Source organism: Stenella coeruleoalba, assembly GCF_951394435.1.
Source record: "Stenella coeruleoalba genome assembly, chromosome: 19".
Taxonomy (NCBI): Eukaryota; Metazoa; Chordata; class Mammalia; order Artiodactyla; family Delphinidae; genus Stenella; species Stenella coeruleoalba.
Genome location: NC_137165.1, coordinates 53,973,475 through 53,991,919, shown reverse-complemented (window position 1 = coordinate 53,991,919; position 18,445 = coordinate 53,973,475). Strand labels below are relative to the sequence as shown.

The 18,445-nt window shown below is 59.0% G+C and overlaps 1 protein-coding gene across 2 annotated transcripts in view; it reads left to right on the top strand.

Moving 5' to 3' along the window:
• Nucleotides 1–18,445, top strand: part of LLGL2 (LLGL scribble cell polarity complex component 2) — a 33,751-nt gene that overhangs the window by 5,428 nt on the left and 9,878 nt on the right. For both annotated transcript variants that reach the window (XR_013825018.1, XM_079904361.1), the window contains exons 2-6: nucleotides 5,623–5,715; nucleotides 14,973–15,070; nucleotides 16,150–16,231; nucleotides 16,526–16,641; nucleotides 17,012–17,170. Coding sequence is in view for 1 of the 2 variants with exons in the window: in XM_079904361.1 (XP_079760487.1) it covers nucleotides 5,641–5,715; nucleotides 14,973–15,070; nucleotides 16,150–16,231; nucleotides 16,526–16,641; nucleotides 17,012–17,170 (530 nt within the window). In the remaining variant the exon portion in view is untranslated. The remainder of the gene's footprint in view (nucleotides 1–5,622; nucleotides 5,716–14,972; nucleotides 15,071–16,149; nucleotides 16,232–16,525; nucleotides 16,642–17,011; nucleotides 17,171–18,445) is intronic.

Sequence of the window (18,445 nt, the reverse complement as noted above, 5' to 3'; positions counted from 1 at the left end):
TGCTCCCGGAGATCGTGAACACGAGCAGGTGCTAGCGTGGCCCCAAGAGCCTTCTCTCCCGTGGGCCTGAGATGTCCAGAGTCCTGCTTCCGGATGTAGCCTCTCTTAGCAGCTCAGTGGAAATGCCCAGGCTGTGGAGGGACCTTCTAGGGGGCTGGCCCATCACACACCTCCAGCACAGGCTGACGCAGCTTGGCCAAGCCTTGGTCTCCTGGGGATAGATTAGCCCAGGCACCCCAAACAGGGCCAGCGTGGGAGGAGCCGTCTGCTCTGGGGACCCCCGTCTTCCTCCCTGTGACACAATCAGACCTGCTGCTTAGAGCGGGGAGACAAGACAAGCCCACTCGCCTGCACTTATTTCTTCTCTGCCTCCACTGGTCTCTGCCCTGAGCTCCTGAGATGCAGGAGTGGGGGCAGGGTCTATGTGCGTCCCTGCCACAGGGTCTGTGCAGAGGATGGGAAGGGAAGACAGGGTGTGAATTGGCTAGCCTGTTGCCAAGTACGCAGCTCTCCTTTTTTTGTCCAGGGTGGGCATCAGGGTGTGGGGAGACCAATTCTAGGCCCTGGTATGTTTCACTGGCGGGCAACAGTGTTGGGTGATTAGAGCAGTGAGAGCGAAGGGAATCGCCAGGTCAGCTGCCCGCGGGGGACTCTTCAGGCCAGCTCCACGCACGCGGCACAGACCTGTGGGGAGAATGAGTACGAATCAGCCACAGGTCAGCAAGCCTCATGGCCCAGCCAGCCCTGTACCCTACGCGCCCCCCCGCCCCACCACCGAGGGACCAGAGAGCCCGGCAGAGCAGGGAGGGCGGCTCAGAGGTAGGTCTGGACACGGACGGAGGGCGCAGTGGACAGGAATGGAGGCCGAGGTTGGGCAATCTTTAGAAGTTCAGCGGATGGAGAAAGTGTTTCTTCTCAGGAAGCGCCCCCGGCACGGGTTGTGCTCTAGCCAGGTGGCACCCCCAGCGCAGGAAGCCAGGACCCTCGGAGCTCCTTCCTTCCCCAGTCTTTGCCTCAGACCCTTCTTGGTGTCAGACTTGGGGGGCTTCTCAGCCTGGGGGGCCCCTGAACTCTCTTACCCCACATCCCTCACGGCAAAAGCGGCATTGAAGAATACAGCACCTGAGAGCTTGCCAGCTCCTCCCAGGCCTTCCTGTTGAGGCTCACAGCCGCCTCACCCGTCATAGCCTGCAAAGCAGTAACATCCTTTCGCCCCGGACCAGGGGCGCCTGAAACATGAGGCCACACAGCTGGTTCCACCCACCTGTCTACTCCCTGCCTCTGTGCCCATTTGGTGTCCATAGCCGTGGGCAGGGCAGGAGCGATCCCCCAGCAGGACTGAGTGCCAACTGTGAGCGCAGGGCCGCCCTCACACCTGACCAGGACCTGGGCCCCTCCCGTGTGATCCTCTTATTTTCCCTGCCTGGGAGGCAGATAAACAGAAAGAAGAAGAAGCATCACCAGTAATCCCATAACCCTTCCACTGTGTTGTCGACTTATGTAAATATTTTTAAGACTCTACCTGACTCTTGGATACATTGGACATATGTTTCCGTGGCCATCGTCTCCTGCCCTTTTCACGACTGTACCCGTTCCATCGTCGGGCTGAGCACCCTTCACCTGCCCCCTGTTGTTGGCCGCTTAGGTTGCTTCTGATTTTTCCTAGCAGCTTAATGACAAGCACGACAAGGCGGGGGAGACCGTCCACAGAGCTAGACGAGTGCCTGAGTCCACAGTGGTTTTAGGCATCATTTTAGCATAAGGCACAGTCGAGCGCTGAGGGAGCACGGTGAACGTGGTCCGGATGGGGTCAGGGGGAGATGATTTTGGGAAGGTGATTTTTTGTATGCTGCTTGAGGGGCAAGGTTATGTCAGAGAGAAACGTGGAGACGAAAGCACGGAGACCACAGTGAATGGGGCTGGTGCGGGGGCTGAGGAGATGGACACAGGGCCAAGCAGAAGGGGACATGGGGTGGGGGAGGGGAGGGCGGACCACATCAGGCCCCTGCCCAGGACTGTCAGGGGGTTCCCAGTAGAGTCAAACTGAAGCTCTTTGTTGTGGCCCACCAGGCCCCCCTTCCGACCCATGTCATCCCTCCTTGCACGGAAGCCTGCTGCCTGACACGCCCTGCCCCGAATCCTCCCGCGGGCTGACCACTTCCTACCATTCAGGACTGGGTGGAGGTATTATCACCTCTGTTCGTTCATTCAGCGTGCGCACGTTGGAGTGGAGGCGAGGGAGGGAGGCTCGTGAGTATTTGGAGGAAAAGAACCCCAGGCAGAAGGAACGGCAAACGCGCAGACCCAGACTCGGGAAGGTTCGCTGAATCCTGACCACCAAACCCTGGTCACTCAAGCTGAGCATCTTCCCTTATTTTCTTGTAGGCTCTGAGCTTTCTCTGAAACCGTCCCGCTGACTGATTTGTGTACCTCTTAGTCATCGCGCTCCCCTGCCAGGATATAAGCTTGGTGAGCTGGAGGATCTTGTCTGTCACGGTCGTATGCCCGGTCCTCAGACAGTGTTTGCTCCGCGCCAGGCAATGGCTTCTGCCGTTGCTCCCACTGCTTGCAGCAGACAAGCTCTCCGGACCTCGAGGAGCTGCCACCCAGCTTGGAGGAGCCGAGCTGTGGTGCTTGAGCCCTGGCTGTGGGTCCCAAGCCCTGGGCTCTTTCCCTTATGTCTCCCCGCCCCCGTCAGGAGTGGGTTGAGTAGGTAGGATCTGTTCCACACCAGGGAGCTCCAGGCCCAGGTTCCTGAAGCTTCTCCGCAGAGAACCTCTTGCCTGGGGTGAGTGGAGCTGAGGGTTTGCTTGGAGGTAAGTCCAGCCAGTCCCAGACCTGTCCGCCTTCAAGAAGGGATGGTACTTTTTTATGCCTTGACATGGGCAGCTTTTCTGTACTGGGAGCTACGCTGAAGGTCCTGGCTCCGTCACCCCAGGCCAGTGGTGTTCCAGCCCCCGGCTGGAATGAGTGGCAGGTCCAGGCAAGGGCCCCCGGCTCTGCCCAGCCAGACCTCACCAGAGGCCGGGACCCACACTGCTTGCTTGGCTCTGAGCTGAAGGCATGTGGGAGTGTGTGTGTCTGCATGTGTCTGCGCCTTGGAACTGCACGGCTGTAACTAGGCATCCTCTGTCCTGTCTGTGCATCCTTTGCTGCCTCCCAGAGACCTAAGATTGGGGAGTTCACCACACCTGGGGTCAAATCTCAGTTCTGTTGGTACCTTCTTAGGGATTGGATGAGTTGCCCAGCTTCTGTGGTCTTCTTTCCTTGTCTGCCGCGTGGGGATGTTCCGCTCACCTTCCAGGGAGGCTTCTGGAAGGAGAACGAGCATCCAGGATGAGGTTTAGGTGTACCTTGTTCTAACGCACAAAGGTTTGGTTCAGTGCCTGGTAGGCAGCAGGGGCTCCAAGGGGCAGCCGGGTGGATGGAGTGCCCGCCCTCCCTCCCCGAGTGGGGCTTTCTCCCACCCAGCTCCGCATCCTGTCTCCCTCCCTCCTACCTGCACGTCTGCCCCTGGGCCTGGGCGGTGTCACCCTTGAGCCTTTGTGGGTCCTTGGCACAGATGGCACTGTGCCCGCTTGTCCCCACCCTGCAGGCTGAGAGGGTCCCCGGGGCAGAGCCCAGGGTGGCCTCTTCCTGGAGTCTGCAGGCCCGTTTCCTCCTCCAGGGCGTCCCTCCCAGCCTCCTCTGGCTTCTGACCCAGTGACCTGGGCCGGGAGAGGGAGACGGGGCATCGCCAGGAGCCTGGGGTGGCAGGTTGATGAGCTGGTGCTACCCTCCCCCATGGCTGGAATGCGAGGCCACCAGCCCAGCTGTTTGTCCAGGAGGCCGAGGTCGCTGCAGGCCCCGAGTCTGTTTTCACTCCCAGGCCCAGGAGCCTCCGGGACTTTCCCGTGTTTGTTCCCTGAACCCACTGCGGGGCCTCGGGTCAAGTGAGCACCTGGGAGTTTCCCGACTACCTGCTGTTCCTTGGAGAAGTGGGGCTCCCCGTTCTGCTCTGGCTCCCCCAAAATGTGAAGGCACAGACCTCTCCTCTCCAGCCCTCTCACAAGTGGTGGCCTTTTCGCTGTCCCCAGAAGATGAGGCGTTCAGAGGGCTGGTCTCCGCCTGTTCCCAGCTGGAGATGTTTGGATTGCCCTGGGACATGCCTCTCTGCCAGAAATTCCCTCCAACTCTGCCCCGCACGTGCCTGCCGGGGTCCATTCATACGCGAAGTCTGGCCTGACGGTTAATTTTTGTCACCTTTCAAGAAGCCAGAAGCTTCAGGGCATCCTTCGGGTCTCAGCTTAACCTCCTTCTTCTCCGGTAGGACACTCCTGCTGCCGAGTCTGGGCCGGATGCCCCTGTGCCCCCCCCATCAGGGTACCCGGCACTGTGCACTGTCCTGTCTTTACCTGCCCCTACCCCAGAGTAAGCTCCTGCAGGGCAGGGGCTGGCTCTGCCTCCTTCCCTTATAGTGTCAGGCGTGAATGGAGCCATTTCCAGGGTGGGCCTGAGCCCCTGTGTTTCTGAGGACGGGCCTTGGTGTCCTGTGGTCAGTGGGAGGTTGTGCCCCTGGAAGCCGGAAGCTGGAGCACATGTGATCCCACCCGCTTCCCCCAAGGATGAGCCAGAAATAGTTCCCCCTGGACTGGGAATGCATTCTACGGTGGGAGGACAGCTGGGGGCCTGGGGCTGGCTTCTCTATTGGGAGCAGATTTCTCCCCTGATTACTCTCCACTGGGCCCCTGGGAAAGGGAGCCTTTCCGAGCACACCCCATCAGAGCCCAGGGGAGCTGGAACTGGAGAGCCGGAGCTGAGGGTGGGAGGTGGGGCAGCCTGGAAGCCTGGGCTTCCAGAGAGAGACCCCCAGCAGCCGTGGGGGCGGACCCAGCTCCCCCGCTGTGGGGTGGGGTGGGCCAGCACCCCCCGACTGTGTGCTCTGCACCTCACTCACTCAGGTTCTGGACGGCTGTGGCGGGTGGGAGCAGCCTAAGCCCAGAGTTGCTGGAGAGCCTTCCCTGAAGTTAGAAGGAAGCATCTGCCCAGGTGTGCAGACCCCAGCCCCCACCCCCACCCCAGGGAGTTCTGCTGGGCCCTGGCCTGGAGTTGTCGGCGCGTTTCCCCTCCCCCATCGGGGTTCTGATCTGGGAGCCCAGGTGGACAGCCTTTGCGTTCCCACCTTCCAGCCGGCTCTGGAGACAGCGGCTTGTGAAGTTGCCCTTTCTGTTTAGCCAGAGTTTTATGGTTTTTCAGAAAACAGGTTAACAATTAAGCTTTAAAACCTCAGGGCCTCTGGCCCTCCTTGTTCCCATAAAGCCGGGCTAAATGGCTTCCTCCCCCAGCTTCTCCTGTTGGCTTTATTAGGCCACAGGTGGCCGGGAGCAAGCATCAGAGCATTAACCAGCTCCGGCCTCCAGGTCCAGAGCTCCCTCCGGTTTCCTCTCAGGGAACCGCGCTCCACGGGTGGGGCGTGAGGCGTGGGGAAGCCGAGGGTGAAGCTGGCCCGGCCCCGGGGGCGGCCGCCTGCCGTGCTTGGGGAGAGGCTGCCTAAGCTGGGCGAGTGGGCCTGGGTGCCGGGTCGGGCTCTGGGGTGCCGGGCCTCCTTTGGCCGGTGCTCAGCAGCTGCCCCCCTTTCCCCAGGGGGCTGCGCGCAGCAAGATGAGGAGGTTCCTGAGGCCGGGACATGACCCTGCGAGGGAGAGGCTCAAGCGGGACCTCTTCCAGTTTAACAAGGTAAGGGGAGCGGAGGGCCGGCCGGGCGTTTACGGCAGGCACGAAGGTGTCACGCGCCCAGGGAATTCCCTGACGGTCCAGTGGTTAGGACGCCACGCTCTCACTGCCGAGGCCGCGGGTTCGATCCCTGGTTGGAGAACTAAGGTTCCGCAAGCTGCGCTGCGTGGCCAAACAAACAAAAGGTATCACCCTCCCCACAGGCTGGGGCTGGCGCTGGGGTCGCTTTTCCCTGGACTAAGGTACTTACTTGGCACTGCCTGCTATGCCTCCTGGGAACTGGATTTTGGAAATGGGGTCTGGTTAGAGGCTTTCCTGGGAAAGGGTGACAGGACGCCCAGGAGTCAGCGCTCCTTGTCCCATGTCTCTCGCTGGCTGTGTGACCTCTGCAGGTCACCCCGCCTCTTCCAGCCTAGTTTTCCCCACCTGTAAAATGGGGGTAAAACAACCTGTCCTGCCTCCCTCCTCACGGGGTTATGGAGCAGGCCTAGGGCCGGGAAAGGTGAAAGTGCGTTGAACCCTGCGAAGTATAAGATGTTCCTGTGATGCCAGTTTCCTTGGAGCCCTGGGGCCACAGGCCATGGCCGTTCCCTCCCTCCTCAAATTACCCTCGAAGGAAAACACAGCTTTCCCTGCAGGCAGAACACATAATTCCTTCTGGCCGGCTGTAGGCCTGGGTGAGTGGGGAGAGGCACCTGGGAGAAGGTGTCGGCGGGGGGTGGGGGTGGGGGTTGGCATTTGACCACCCCAGCTCCACACCTGCTCCTAAGGCCCCCCAGGCGGGTGTCCTCTTACCCACGATCATGGGGCTTCCCTGGGGGCTGGCCTGTAAAAGGGAAGGAGCACAGGGTGGTTTATGAGCTCCGAGGCCACCTAGCAATCCGCAGCCGGTTCGGGGCAATTCGCTCCTCTCACCTCTGCTTTGATCTAGGCCCTTGGCCTCCGTGCCTCAGCTTCCCTCCACCCTGGAAGGTGGACTGCAGGAAGGGGAGCAGCAAGATGCTCTTCCCCTCGGGGGTCCCAGGACCCCTCCAGGACATGCTGACGGGTGGGCTTCAAATCCACCTTAGCCACTTAGAAGCTGGATGACCCTGTGCCCGTCACCCATTGCGTAGGCTGGCTGTGAGGATTACACGGAATTAGATCATTGACGTGCTAAGCACAGTGGTCCAGGAGTGTCAGGTGCTGTTTTCAGGGGCTGCCTGCCTGCCAGGGAGAGAGAGCTCCCGGGGGCTTGTTCGAGGCGAGTCAGGGTCCCAACTGCTCTGCCGGTTTCCTCTGATTTTCTTGACCTGTGGCTGTGAGGCTACTGCCTCTGGGATCAGGGCTTCCCTAAATGAACACCTCCTCCCACTGGGGGAAGGAAGCTGTGGGCACGGCTTTTGGGCCTTGGGATGTGGGCGTGCATATGTTATGAATGGGGGATCTCTGGGCCCCTGCGGCCTGCCATTCTCACTTACAAGGGAGCAGCCCATGGGTGTTGGGTGTGGGTCTCAGAACCTCAGCATCTGCCTCGGCGCCTGGGTGACCCCTGTCGCCTTCCATTGCCCTTGATGATGCTGGGATCTCACACCCCAAAAAGGTGGCCAATTCCAGTGGAAACCGGATAGACAGGCTCAGTGAAGAGGGATGAACCCCCGCCCCAAGTTCCAACTGTGCAGCAGCAGGGTGGGGCTGGGGTGGGGCTGGGGCAGAAGAATCATGCCTCCCCCTCCACCCCGTGCCCCCAGACTGGACTGCCCCACCCCCAGGCCTGGCTGGGGAGGGGAGGCTCCTGGAATTCCTTCTTCCTCCCATTCACTTCCAAGAGACAGGCACTGAGTACCTACACAGCCCAGCGCTGGGGCTGTGGGAATCTCAGACAAGACCTCTGCCCTCCAGGACATTTATAGTCTGGTGGAAGGAAGGGGGCTGATGGTCTAAAATTCCACTTCCTGGGAGGGGAACGTCTTGGGGGGGCTGTTGGGGAGGGGTGGGGCTTAGACTCATCTCATCTAGGTTCTGGGTGAATGGTAGAGCCCGAAGGGTTGGGCTTGGAGGGTGAGTCCAGATCCTGGAAGGTTTGGGAGCCTGGGTGGTCCTACCCACGCCAGCCCTGCCCCGGCCCCCTGGCTGTGAGGTCAGCTGTGGGATCAAGGGAGGCTGGAACCTGGGAATCTGGGTCTGACACGCCAGAGCCTGGTGAGTTTTGAGCAGGGGAGTGAGCGATCTCATTTATGACTTAGAGGAGGTAGCTCTGGGACCTTTTTTTTTTTTTCCCCTACCTTTCAGTCAGGAGCAGGTAAGCTCAGAGCACTTAGGAGACGTTGCATTGACTGACTGGGGCCCAGCAGTGGGGTTGGGGCGCAGGGCTTGACCGTTGACATTTGGGGCCTTTGGGGCCCACTGAGTTGTGGGGCTGTTTAGCAGCATCCCTGGCCCTGCCTCCCCAAGACATGACAACCAAAACTGTTCCAGACGCTGCCCAGTGTCCCCTGGCCAGTGAAATAGCCCCTGGTTGAGGGCTTATTTAGGGCGAGAGGTTGATGAGACCTGGTGATAGACGGAGCGTAGGAGGGAAGGGAGGCAGCTGTCCTGCATCCTGGCTGGGCAGTGATGCCACCCCCTGGGTTGGGGAGCCCAGGAGGGGCGAGGAGCAGGGTTGAGGAAAGTGATGCATTCGATTCCGACAGAATAGCAACAATTATGATCGTCCACTTATCGAGAGGCAGTCTTGCCCAGGGGTGAGTGGCGCCAACCTCGGCACCTGACTGCCTGGGTTCACCAGCTGGGTGACCTTGGACAAGTCACTCATCTCTAAGTGGAGAGGGTAACAGCAGCCACCCCACAGTGTTGGTGTGAGGATTAAACGAGTTAGTGTGTGAGTTGAAGGGCCTAAGTGGCTCGTGGTTCCAGTATCAGCACGGCTCTGTGAATGTATCTGGCTCGAGGTTCAGTGTGGAGAATCTCGGCACCCTCAGGTGAGGGCGGGTCCCAGCAGACAGTGGGATACACAGAGCTGGAGCTCAGAGCCTCACGTCTGGGGAAGCAGGCAGTGTCCATCCCGGAAGTGCCGGTCTGCAGGGCAGTGAGCTGGGAGGTGGGACGGTGGCACCATCATAGGCCAGTCCAAGAGGCCCGCAGACACCAGCTGGGCCTCTCCCTCCAGTACCATCTGGCCCAACTCCTTGATACCCGCACCAAGCGAGGTGCCTCAGAGAGAGCAGGGACATGGCCCCCGGCGGGCCGAGAGCAGCACGTCCTGTTTCTTCGGCTTCGGTACCTGGGAAGGAGCTGTGTCTGTGGACAGATGCTCTGAACCCCCTGCTGGGGACTGACTGTCCGAGGGGCAGCTCCGGTTCACCAGGGGCTCCATGCCAAGCAGCAAAGGGGCCAGGTGGTGCAGTGGTTTGGGCGGGGACCCTGGAGCCAGGCGGCCTGGGTCTAGATGCCAGCTGTGCTGCTTCCTTACTGAGTGACTGCAGACACGTTACTTAACCTCTCTGCTCCTCAGTTTCCTCATCTGTAAAGTGGGCGTTGTAATCACCCCTACACCCAGATTGGTGGGCTGAGTGAGTTAAATTGCTTTGAATGGCACCCACACACAGCTGATGCCCTACAGGGTCTGCCTCACCTTCGCCTCAGCCTCCTGACGACTCACAGGTGGGCGCTGTTCCCACTCTGCAGGTGGGGAAACTGAGGCCTCCAGGCTTGCACAGCCTGAGTACCTGGAGGGGGCACCGGCTGGGGATGCGGCTGCCGGTTCCGTCTGCCCACAGCCGTGTGGCCTCAGGGTGCGGCCTTCCATCTCTTCACCTGTGCCGGATGCCGGGTCCTCAGGCCTGTTGGGAAGACAGAGGTCAGCTGGCAGTGCCAGCAGGGCCACTGAGGACCAAATGAGGGAACTGCGGGACCCACTGGGCGCCTCAGGAGGGAGGAAGTGACTCCGAGGAGATAAGGGGACGTAAGCTCATGTTAAATTAAAACCCCTTCCTTGAAAATACCCTCGAGGCCCTGCCTCCCCTGGTGAAACCCGCTGGCCGCCCTTCCTGCCTGGGCCACCCTCCCCCACCCCAGGCCCTGAACAAACAGTGTGTTCCTGACCAGCTGCCCCGTCCAGGCCCAGGCGGTTTGGTCTTGGCTTTTGCATGGCTGGGCCCCTGGTGTCAGGTGACAGCCGCACAGGGAGGGCCAGGTTGCTGCCACCGCCAGGAATCTGGGCTGACCACACCCAGTACGGGGCAGTGCCTCCCTGTCCCCCAGCCCACCCCCTGCACACCCTCCCACCCCGTGCCCCTGGGCAGCCTTCCTTCCTGCCCCCCCAGCAAGTGCTAGGGACTTCTCAGCCCTCCATCTTGGACAGGGTCCCCCCTTGCTGGGGGCAGGACGAAGGGCCCCCTGGCTCTCAGACAAACCACCTTTGCTCTCTCCCTTCCGGGAACCTGAAATGGGGTCCCGGAGCCGGTGTGAGACAGACGGGCTTTCTCTCTCTCCCACACCGGGCTAATGTTGCAGTTTGGCGGCTCCTAGAAATCTCTCCTTTCCCAGCTCTCTGTCAAAAGAGTTCATTGTTCTCTCTTCCCTTGGCACGGGTCACCTGAGCCAGGTAGCAGGGTGGGGGCAGTGCCAGGTAGGCTGGATGCTGAGCTCAGGAGGTAGGGGAGGACACCCCACTTTGGTCAGCCTCCTAGCTTGAACCTGAGCTGGAGGCGGCTGGGGTCTCTGGCTGGGAGGGCCGGCCCTGGAACCCGGGCCCGCTGTCCTGGGCGGAGGACTGATGGGGTCGCTGTGTGCCTTGGAAGTCCACAGCAGGACCCCCCTGGGGCTGAGCGCCTCCTGTGCCCCGGGGGCTGCCTTCTTTAAGGGAGGTCAGATACATTCTATGCTCTGGGGTCCTGGAACTGTGCCTAAACCCTAAACCAGCCTGGAGGGGTCCCTGTCCACGTGGACCTGCTGCTCCAGTGGGGGGAACCACGTCTTAAAAGGCTGTTAGGAGTCGGAGGGAGGGGGAACCAGGGGATGGGAAGGACACCCCACCTTGGGAGGCAGCCGGAGCGCAGGCAGAGGGGCCTCGTGGAAACTTCCTGCTTCCCCAGGCTTCTGGGGCCCTGGGTGTCCAGCTCCTCCCCGTTCCCCTCAATTAACTGACCTCTGTTCTCTCCCCATGTCCAAATCACTCCCTTCCTCATTCCCAGCAAGACCCCCTGGGCCTCTCGTAACTGGCCTGGGGTCCCCGCGCCTCCTTTCTTGACCAGTTCCCTGACCTCATGACTCGCTTTACGTCATATCATGTTGCCTCATTCAGGGATTGTGGGTCTTATTTGCATGTTGAAGCCCGGTCGCTTCCCCTCTGGGACCTGGGGAATCCCCTGTCACCACGCTATTTACATTTGAATCCACCCTCTTGGCCCCAGCCAGTCAGGGTCACCATGAAGTTCCCTCCCCTTATTTTGTTTTTGAGGGAGCCTTGGTCAACTTGGAGAAGATGCCCCGAGGGATATGAGGGAATGAGGGAGAACCTTTGAAGGAAGGCATGAGGGAGAACCTTTGAAGGAAGGCAAGCAAGGCTTGTGTGCGCCTTGAGGCCAGCTGAGCCCTCCAGCGGCGGTCAGGTGGTTGTCCTGAGGCTCGTCTTGTTGGAGCCAAGGACAGCCCCGCGCAGCGCAGTCATTCGCATCACCCCGGTTACCACACGTGAAATGAGGCAAAGCAGCTCGTCCCGTCACCTTTTAAGTGGTATCGGGGATTCTAAGTTTCGTGGGCCTGACTCAGTTCCTGTTCTTTCTAAACCAGCCTATGGAAAAGAAGGTGGTTCGGGAGTGAGGGGGTGGCACAGTGTCCTCAGGACCCTGAAGAAATGAGGAATGAGTATGAGTGACTGAACGATGGGCCTGACCTTTGTCTCCCTCTGGGTTAGGGAAAAGAGCTGATCCGCAGCAGGTATGACTCAGGTGAGATGTTAGGAGAACTTCCTGCCAGCGAGTTGATAGGATAACGTGTGGCCTGAGCACCTGACAAAAAGCTGCAGACTGTTTTCTCTTTGGCTTGACTTTCCTGCTGATGCCCGAGGTAAAAATGTCTAGGGGAGCGCCTCGGTCCCCTAGGAATATGATGAGACATACGTAATTTAAAATGTTGTAGAAGCGCATTATAACATTTTTTAAACAAGTAACATTATTTTGATAACATATTCTGTTTAATCCAATATATCCAAAATATTATTGTTTCAACACGTAGTCAATAGATATTAGACTTTTTTCTTAGTATTTTGTTGTTGTTGTTAATACAAAGGTACATTTTTTATTTACAGCACATCTCAATTTGGCCATTAAATTTTCTTTAGGAATATGTGATCTATGTTTAGAGTTTGGAAGATTTACAGTTGAAAGAGGAGATTCAAAGCTTTGGTCTGCCTGACTCCAGCCCCTGTTCCTTTGGAACCCAAGAACATACCTGGGAAGTTTTCTAATTACTGAGTTAAGGGTCCATCCTTGAATTTAAGTTAATAGAAATTAAATAAAATTAAAAAGTTCAGTTCCTCTGTGGCCCTTGCCACACTGCAAGGGCTCAGGATCTACACACGGCTTGTGGCTGTTATACTGGACATCAGGGTCTGGGCCCCTGCTGGCCACCAGGCTCCTGCTGGGTGTTTCCCCCAGAGTCCTCCAAATTCCAGACGCTGATCCTGAGCTGCGGCTGCTGGGGATGATGGGAGAAGGCTGTCATCCCAGGAACCTTCTCTGGAGCTCGGGCCTCTGACTTCCCGAGGCCCCAGCAGCCTGGGGCCAGCCAAGGCCTAGTGGGGGCTCCTGGGGAAGCTCATCCCACACCGAGTCAGGAGCCCTGCCCTCCTTTTCCTGGGAAATGTTTACATTCCAGATACCCTGCTATCTCCCCTAGGCTTTTCCAGGCTCTGCATTTTTGACATAGCTGAACAGAAACCTGGGGGGCCGGGCCGGGCCGGGGCGGGGGTGGGGGAAGGCTTCTGCTGGTGTGCTGCTGCCCTCCCAGCTGACCCTTCCAGGTACAGCCATTTGCAGGGCAGACTGTGTTCCTGGCAGAGAACCAAGCCTGTGGGGCCCTCACACCTACGTGTCCCCAGAATAGGCAGTCTTTGGAGCTCTCATCCCTGGGCCAACCCCAGCACAGGGCCCCTCTTCCGCGAGCCACTGGCCTGGGGGCAGGCAGGCAGCAAAGCAGTTGGGTCTGCTAAGCTGGCGCTCCAGCTGTCACCACGACTTATCTGTTTCTGCTCCTTGGAGGCCAAGTGAAGCCCAGAGTAGAGCCTTGGGCCTAAGGAGAGCTGCCTCATTGGGACACCCTTTTTCTGCAGGGCAGTCTCCATGGTTTAAAAAAAAAAACACAGGGCTTCCCTGGTGGCGCAGTGGTTGAGAGTCCGCCTGCCGATGCAGGGGACACGGGTTCGTGCCCCGGTCCGGGAAGATCCCACATGCCGCGGAGCGGCTGGGCCCGTGAGCCAGGGCCGCTGAGCCTGCACGTCTGGAGCCTGTGCTCCGCAACGGAAAAGGCCACAACAGTGAGAGGCCCGCATACCGCAAAAAAAAAAAAAAAAAACACAAAACTTTGAAATCGCTGGCTGGCATCCTCTGTCCTGCTCGAATCTATAGCTCTACAGGTTCAGTATCCCCTGGCGGGTTGGATGAGGTGGGGCAGAGTGGGGTTAGCTGACTGAGAAACAACCGAAAACCTGCCTGAAGATGGTTTGTCGATCTCAATCCATACCTCTTTCATCTGTAATTCCACCCCTGGGACACCTGCCTAAGGAAATACTGAGTTGCAGGCAGAGATAGGAGCCCAAGAATAGTCATCGATGCAACGGGCAATTACAAAACCTCTGAAAACAAAGTAAATGTTCAATAACAGAGGCCTGGTGAGTTAGGGCACCTCCCCCTGAGGAATATTCTTCAGCCGTTTAAAAGTCGTTTTAGGGAGCTCCCTGGTGGTCTAGTGGTTAGGACTCAGCACTGCCCGTGGCCCGGGTTCAATCCCTGGTTGGCGAACTGAGATCCTGCAAGCCATACCGATACCGTGCGACGAAAATGAAAAATAAAAGTCGTTTTACTGCTTTTAACAGCCTGGGCTGGCTATAGGTGGAAAGACAGACCACAGAGCTATGTGTCTGTATGTGTATTCATGTGGCATGGTCCCAGATAGGTCTCTGGGTTTTTTTTTTGGTCCTTTCCTATATGTTTTTACTTTATTTTATTTAAAACATTAAAAATTATATATATATAAAATTTCTTTTTTTTTGGCCATACCGCGCTACATGCAGGATCTTAGTTCAGGGATTGAACCTTCACCCCCTGCAGTGGAAGCGCCGAGTCTTAACCACTGGACCACCAGGGAAGTCCCAAAATCTAAAAAAAATTTAACACCCTTCCCCACTGGTAATCACTAGTGTGTTCGCTATATCTGTGGGTCTGTTTCTTTTTTGTTATATTCACTAGTTTGTTGTATTTTTTAGATTCCACATATAAGTGATATCATGCAGTATTTGTCTTTCTCTGAGGTGTCTGTTTTTAAGTATAGGCCCATACACGCTTACAGTCGGATACACACCCTTGTTAGGAAGGGTTACTCCAGTTTGGGGAGTGTGGGTGATTTTGTCTTCTTTTTCAAACTCCTTTATATGTTCCAAGTTTTCTACAATGTGTATTATTTCTATAAGAAGAACTGAGCCAAGGCATGTGTCTGCAACAACACTCCAGAAGCTTCCTCCCTGGGAAGATGGTGGAAGAGAACTCATAGTGGCAATGAGGCACTTGAGACAGAGCAGATGTTCAGTGCTGGAGGAGCCTCACGGGGCTCAGAGTCGGGAAGGGCAGCTGTGGGTTCCGTCAGACCCCAGGGCCCCTCCTGGAGCTGCAGTGCAGCTGGGCTTCCTGAGCCACCTGGCGCCTCCCCTGTGCCAGCCCCCCAGAGCTTCCCCCGCACCCCTGCAGGAGGGCTGGGTGGGTGGCCCACAGTACGGGTGGTGGAGGAACCAGGTCAGAGTTCCTGGAGAGCAAGGGGCCAGCACGGTGTCCCGGGAGAATGCGCTCCCAGGGAGCATCACGCGGCCAAGGACCGGGTCAGAAATGGACTGAGGGTGGGGCCCGGGTGGGTCCAGGTGGGGACCTGAACGAGACTGAATTCCTTCTTCCTGCTGGGGGTGGCTCTCTGCTGTGGCTCCTCCCTCCGGCACTGACCCCCTGCCCCCGGCCATGGAGGGGCAGAGGGGACACGTCTACAGGCCCATGCCTGCCTGGTTCTCGTTGCAGACGGTGGAGCATGGCTTCCCGCACCAGCCCAGCGCCCTCGGCTACAGCCCCTCTCTGCGCATCCTGGCCATCGGCACCCGCTCCGGAGCCATCAAGCTGTATCCTTTCCGTTCTCCCAGCTCCCACCCAGGGATGCCCTGGAAGGGCCAGGGGCCTTGGCATTGGTGAGATTCAGGAAGGACTCCCCTAATTCTCCATAGAAAAGCAAGTTGCAGACGACCCCTCTTGTTCCCGGGACGTTCCAAATACCCTCTTAGGAGTCAGCCCCGAATGCAGTAAGTGGAGGCCGGGGATGGGCCCCACCCGCAAAGGATCAGTAGACTGGGCTCAGGGCTCAGTCCAAACCAGAGACGGGGTGGCCTTGGGTTAGAGGAGCTGTGCTAAGCCAGATGCTCTTCCAGATTCTACCCCCGACCCTGCACACCCCCCGCGTACACTGGCCTGCGGCTGGACATGGTCCAGTGGGTCCATTTCAGAGCCCCCACGGTGAGCCAGGGTGGGACCTAGGGGAATTGGGAGGTGGGGGACCACCCTTGGAGAGCCCAGCCGCCACCTCCTCCAGTAAAGCTGTAACTCCCTCCACTGCTGCAGGGCAGGTGCAGGGAGCCTGGGGGTGCAAGTCAGCAGCACGAGGCTGCAGGGGGTGTGTACACAGGAGGGCAGAGGCCCAGCTTCCATCGGCTCAGCCCTTCCTTAGGTGGTTAATCATTGCCAGGCCACGGCCATATCCCGGTTACGATTCTCAGCGCCAAGGCTCACGGCCATGGCTGCCGTAGGTGGGCCCACGGGTGCCCTGTGCGTCTTCTCACAGGTGCCACCACGTGGTAGCTGACAGTCTGTTGCAGTTCAGGTTATGGGTTTCGGTGGGGTGGGGGACAGGGGTACAGTGAACAGCCTAACAGTTGCCAGGATAATGCTTCACCCCTCCTGGCTGCGACAGCGCCCCCTGGTTGGCTGGCTTTACCCTCAGGGGTCAGGTTACTGGCCCGGTGCCTTCAGGGCAGGCCCCCCGCTGTCCCCTCCCCACCCTAAACATCCCCCCCACCCCCCCAACCCCCGCCCCCAGCAGCCCTTCTCTGCTGCTGGGTATTTACACTCCTTGCCACGTGGGCCCAGCGGGCAGGCCGAGGGGTGGGGTCCTGCCTTGTGGAGCTTTTCCTGAGCCTGCTACTCCCAGCTACGGTGCCCCAGGGGTGGAGTTCATGGGGTTGCACCGTGAGAACAATGCGGTAGTGCAGATCCACTTCCTGCCTGGCCAGGTGAGGCCCCCCTGCCCCCATGCCCTTCTTACTTTCCCATCTTCCAGAAAGGACGTATGGAAAGGCAGGCGTTTGGTGGCCCCGGGTTTGGTGCTGATGGGAGGACCCGGGACAAACCTGTCTTTCCCCAGCTGCCGTTCACGGCCACCCTAACAGGAGCTGGGGGTCTCTTGGTTCTGGAGCTCTTGGAAATGACCCGCACAGGCTGGGCCGCCCCAGTGTGTAAAGGTCACGGTGAATGCTGTCCCTCCCTGGTTAACGAGACAGCACGCTTCTGCCCCGTTTCCTGCCTAGTGCCAGCTGGTCACCCTGCTGGACGACAACAGCCTGCACCTGTGGAGCCTGAAGGTCAAAGGCGGGGTGTCGGAGCTGCAGGAAGATGAGAGTTTCACGCTGCGTGGCCCCCCAGGGTAAGAACTCTGTCTTCTTGCTCTCCTAGCCAGCCTGACCCGTGCACCAACTCCAGGGTGCCCTGGGAGGAGCTGGCAGGGCTGCGGCCCGCCTCCCCCCATCCCACACAGAGCCTACGTGGGAGGCGCCAAGGGATTTTTTTCTGCTTCTTAGCCCCAGCTCTCTGCCATCTGTCTCCTGTCTTGGCAGAAAAAAAAACAGTATGTTTGTCCGGGCCTGAGTAGCTGGACCCCATCAAAGGACCTCACCGGCCTGCTTCCCCACCGCAGGCATGGCTTTCCCTGGGGCCGCTGAGGGAGTGGGGGATCCTATCTGTGGGTCCCCCCTGCCTGGGCAGGGCCAGCTCACGGGCCATCATTCCCTCTGCAGGGCCGCCCCCAGTGCCACGCAGATCACCGTGGTCCTGCCGCATTCCTCCTGCCAGCTGCTCTACCTGGGCACCGAGAGCGGCAGTGTGTTCGTGGTGCAGCTGCCGGCTTTCCGCGCGCTGGAGGACCAGACGATCAGCTCAGATGCTGTGCTGCAGCGGTGAGCCCCAGGCCCGGAGACCCTCGTGCCCTGAGGAACCTGTCCCCTCGAGTGGCCTTCTCCTTTCCATGCCGGTTATGCCTCAGGAGCTTATGATTTCTCTCCTGGGAAGTCTGTAGGGATGGGAGGACAGACTCTCAGCTCTCCACCTGTCCCCCAAATTGAGAATCTCACCCCCAAAAAAGAGTTAGCATCCCAGCACTAAAAGGGGTTTTGGGAGTAACTTGTCACCTCATTTAAAAGGAAAACAAGGCTCAAAATGATTGTGCAATGATACGAACTCTCAGTCCAGCGTTCTTGGCACAGATACCACCTCTTTCAAAGCCCCAGGGCTCCACAGTGGGGCAGACGGGGCCCAGACCTCCCTGCATCAGCCGGGCAGCTTCTGCTGATGCTTGTACTTTGGAGTCTCTGCCACATGTTCGTTTGCCTGCAGGCTCCATGGCCCCGAGTCCCTGGCGGCCACAACCTGTAGGTTTCTTGAGATCATTTGAGAATCTTTGCTCGTTAATGGTGGTGTCCGTGGGAGAGAGGGAGTCAGATCAGGTCTGGGTGTGGAGGGGGGCCAGGGCCCAAAACAGGAGGGGATGGAGGAGTCCAGCAGGAGCCCACGGGAGCCAGGTTGATGGCCGTGGAGTGTTCTGCAGTGAAGAAGGGCAGGGAGAGGGCTTCCCTGGTGGCGCAGTGATTGAGAGTCCGCCTGCCGATGCGGGGGACACGGGTTCGTGCCCCGGTCCGGGAAGATCCCACATGCCGCGGAGCGGCTGGGCCCGTGAGCCGTGGCCGCTGAGCCTGCGCGTCTGGAGCCTGTGCTCCGCAACGGGAGAGGCCGCAACAGTGAGAGGCCCGCGTACCACAGAAAAAAAAAAGGGGCAGGGAGGAGGCCAGTGTGCTGGGCTGTGGAGCTGCTTCATGCCAGACCTTCCTAAGGGCCCTGGGCCAGGCTTGTAACATAGTCGTCAGGCCCCGGGTGATGGTCAAGCAGGGCTGGGCATTGCTGGGTTGGGAGGATTCCTGCTTGGGGCCGGGTCCTTCTGAGCACTGGGCATGGTAGAGTCAGGGCAGCGTGACCATGGTCAGAGCAGGACTGTTTACAGGGTGGCAGGCCCAGCTGGTGCTCAGCCGGGGCGCCTGGCCTGTGGGCAGGACGGTGGAAGGACCTGCTCCTCAGTGTGTGGCGGTACCAGTGCCCACCGTACCCGCGCCGGTGGGAGTCTAGTCGAGGAGGAGCCCCTGCTGGGCTTTCCCAGCCTGGGTGCCCTGGGAACCCCTCCT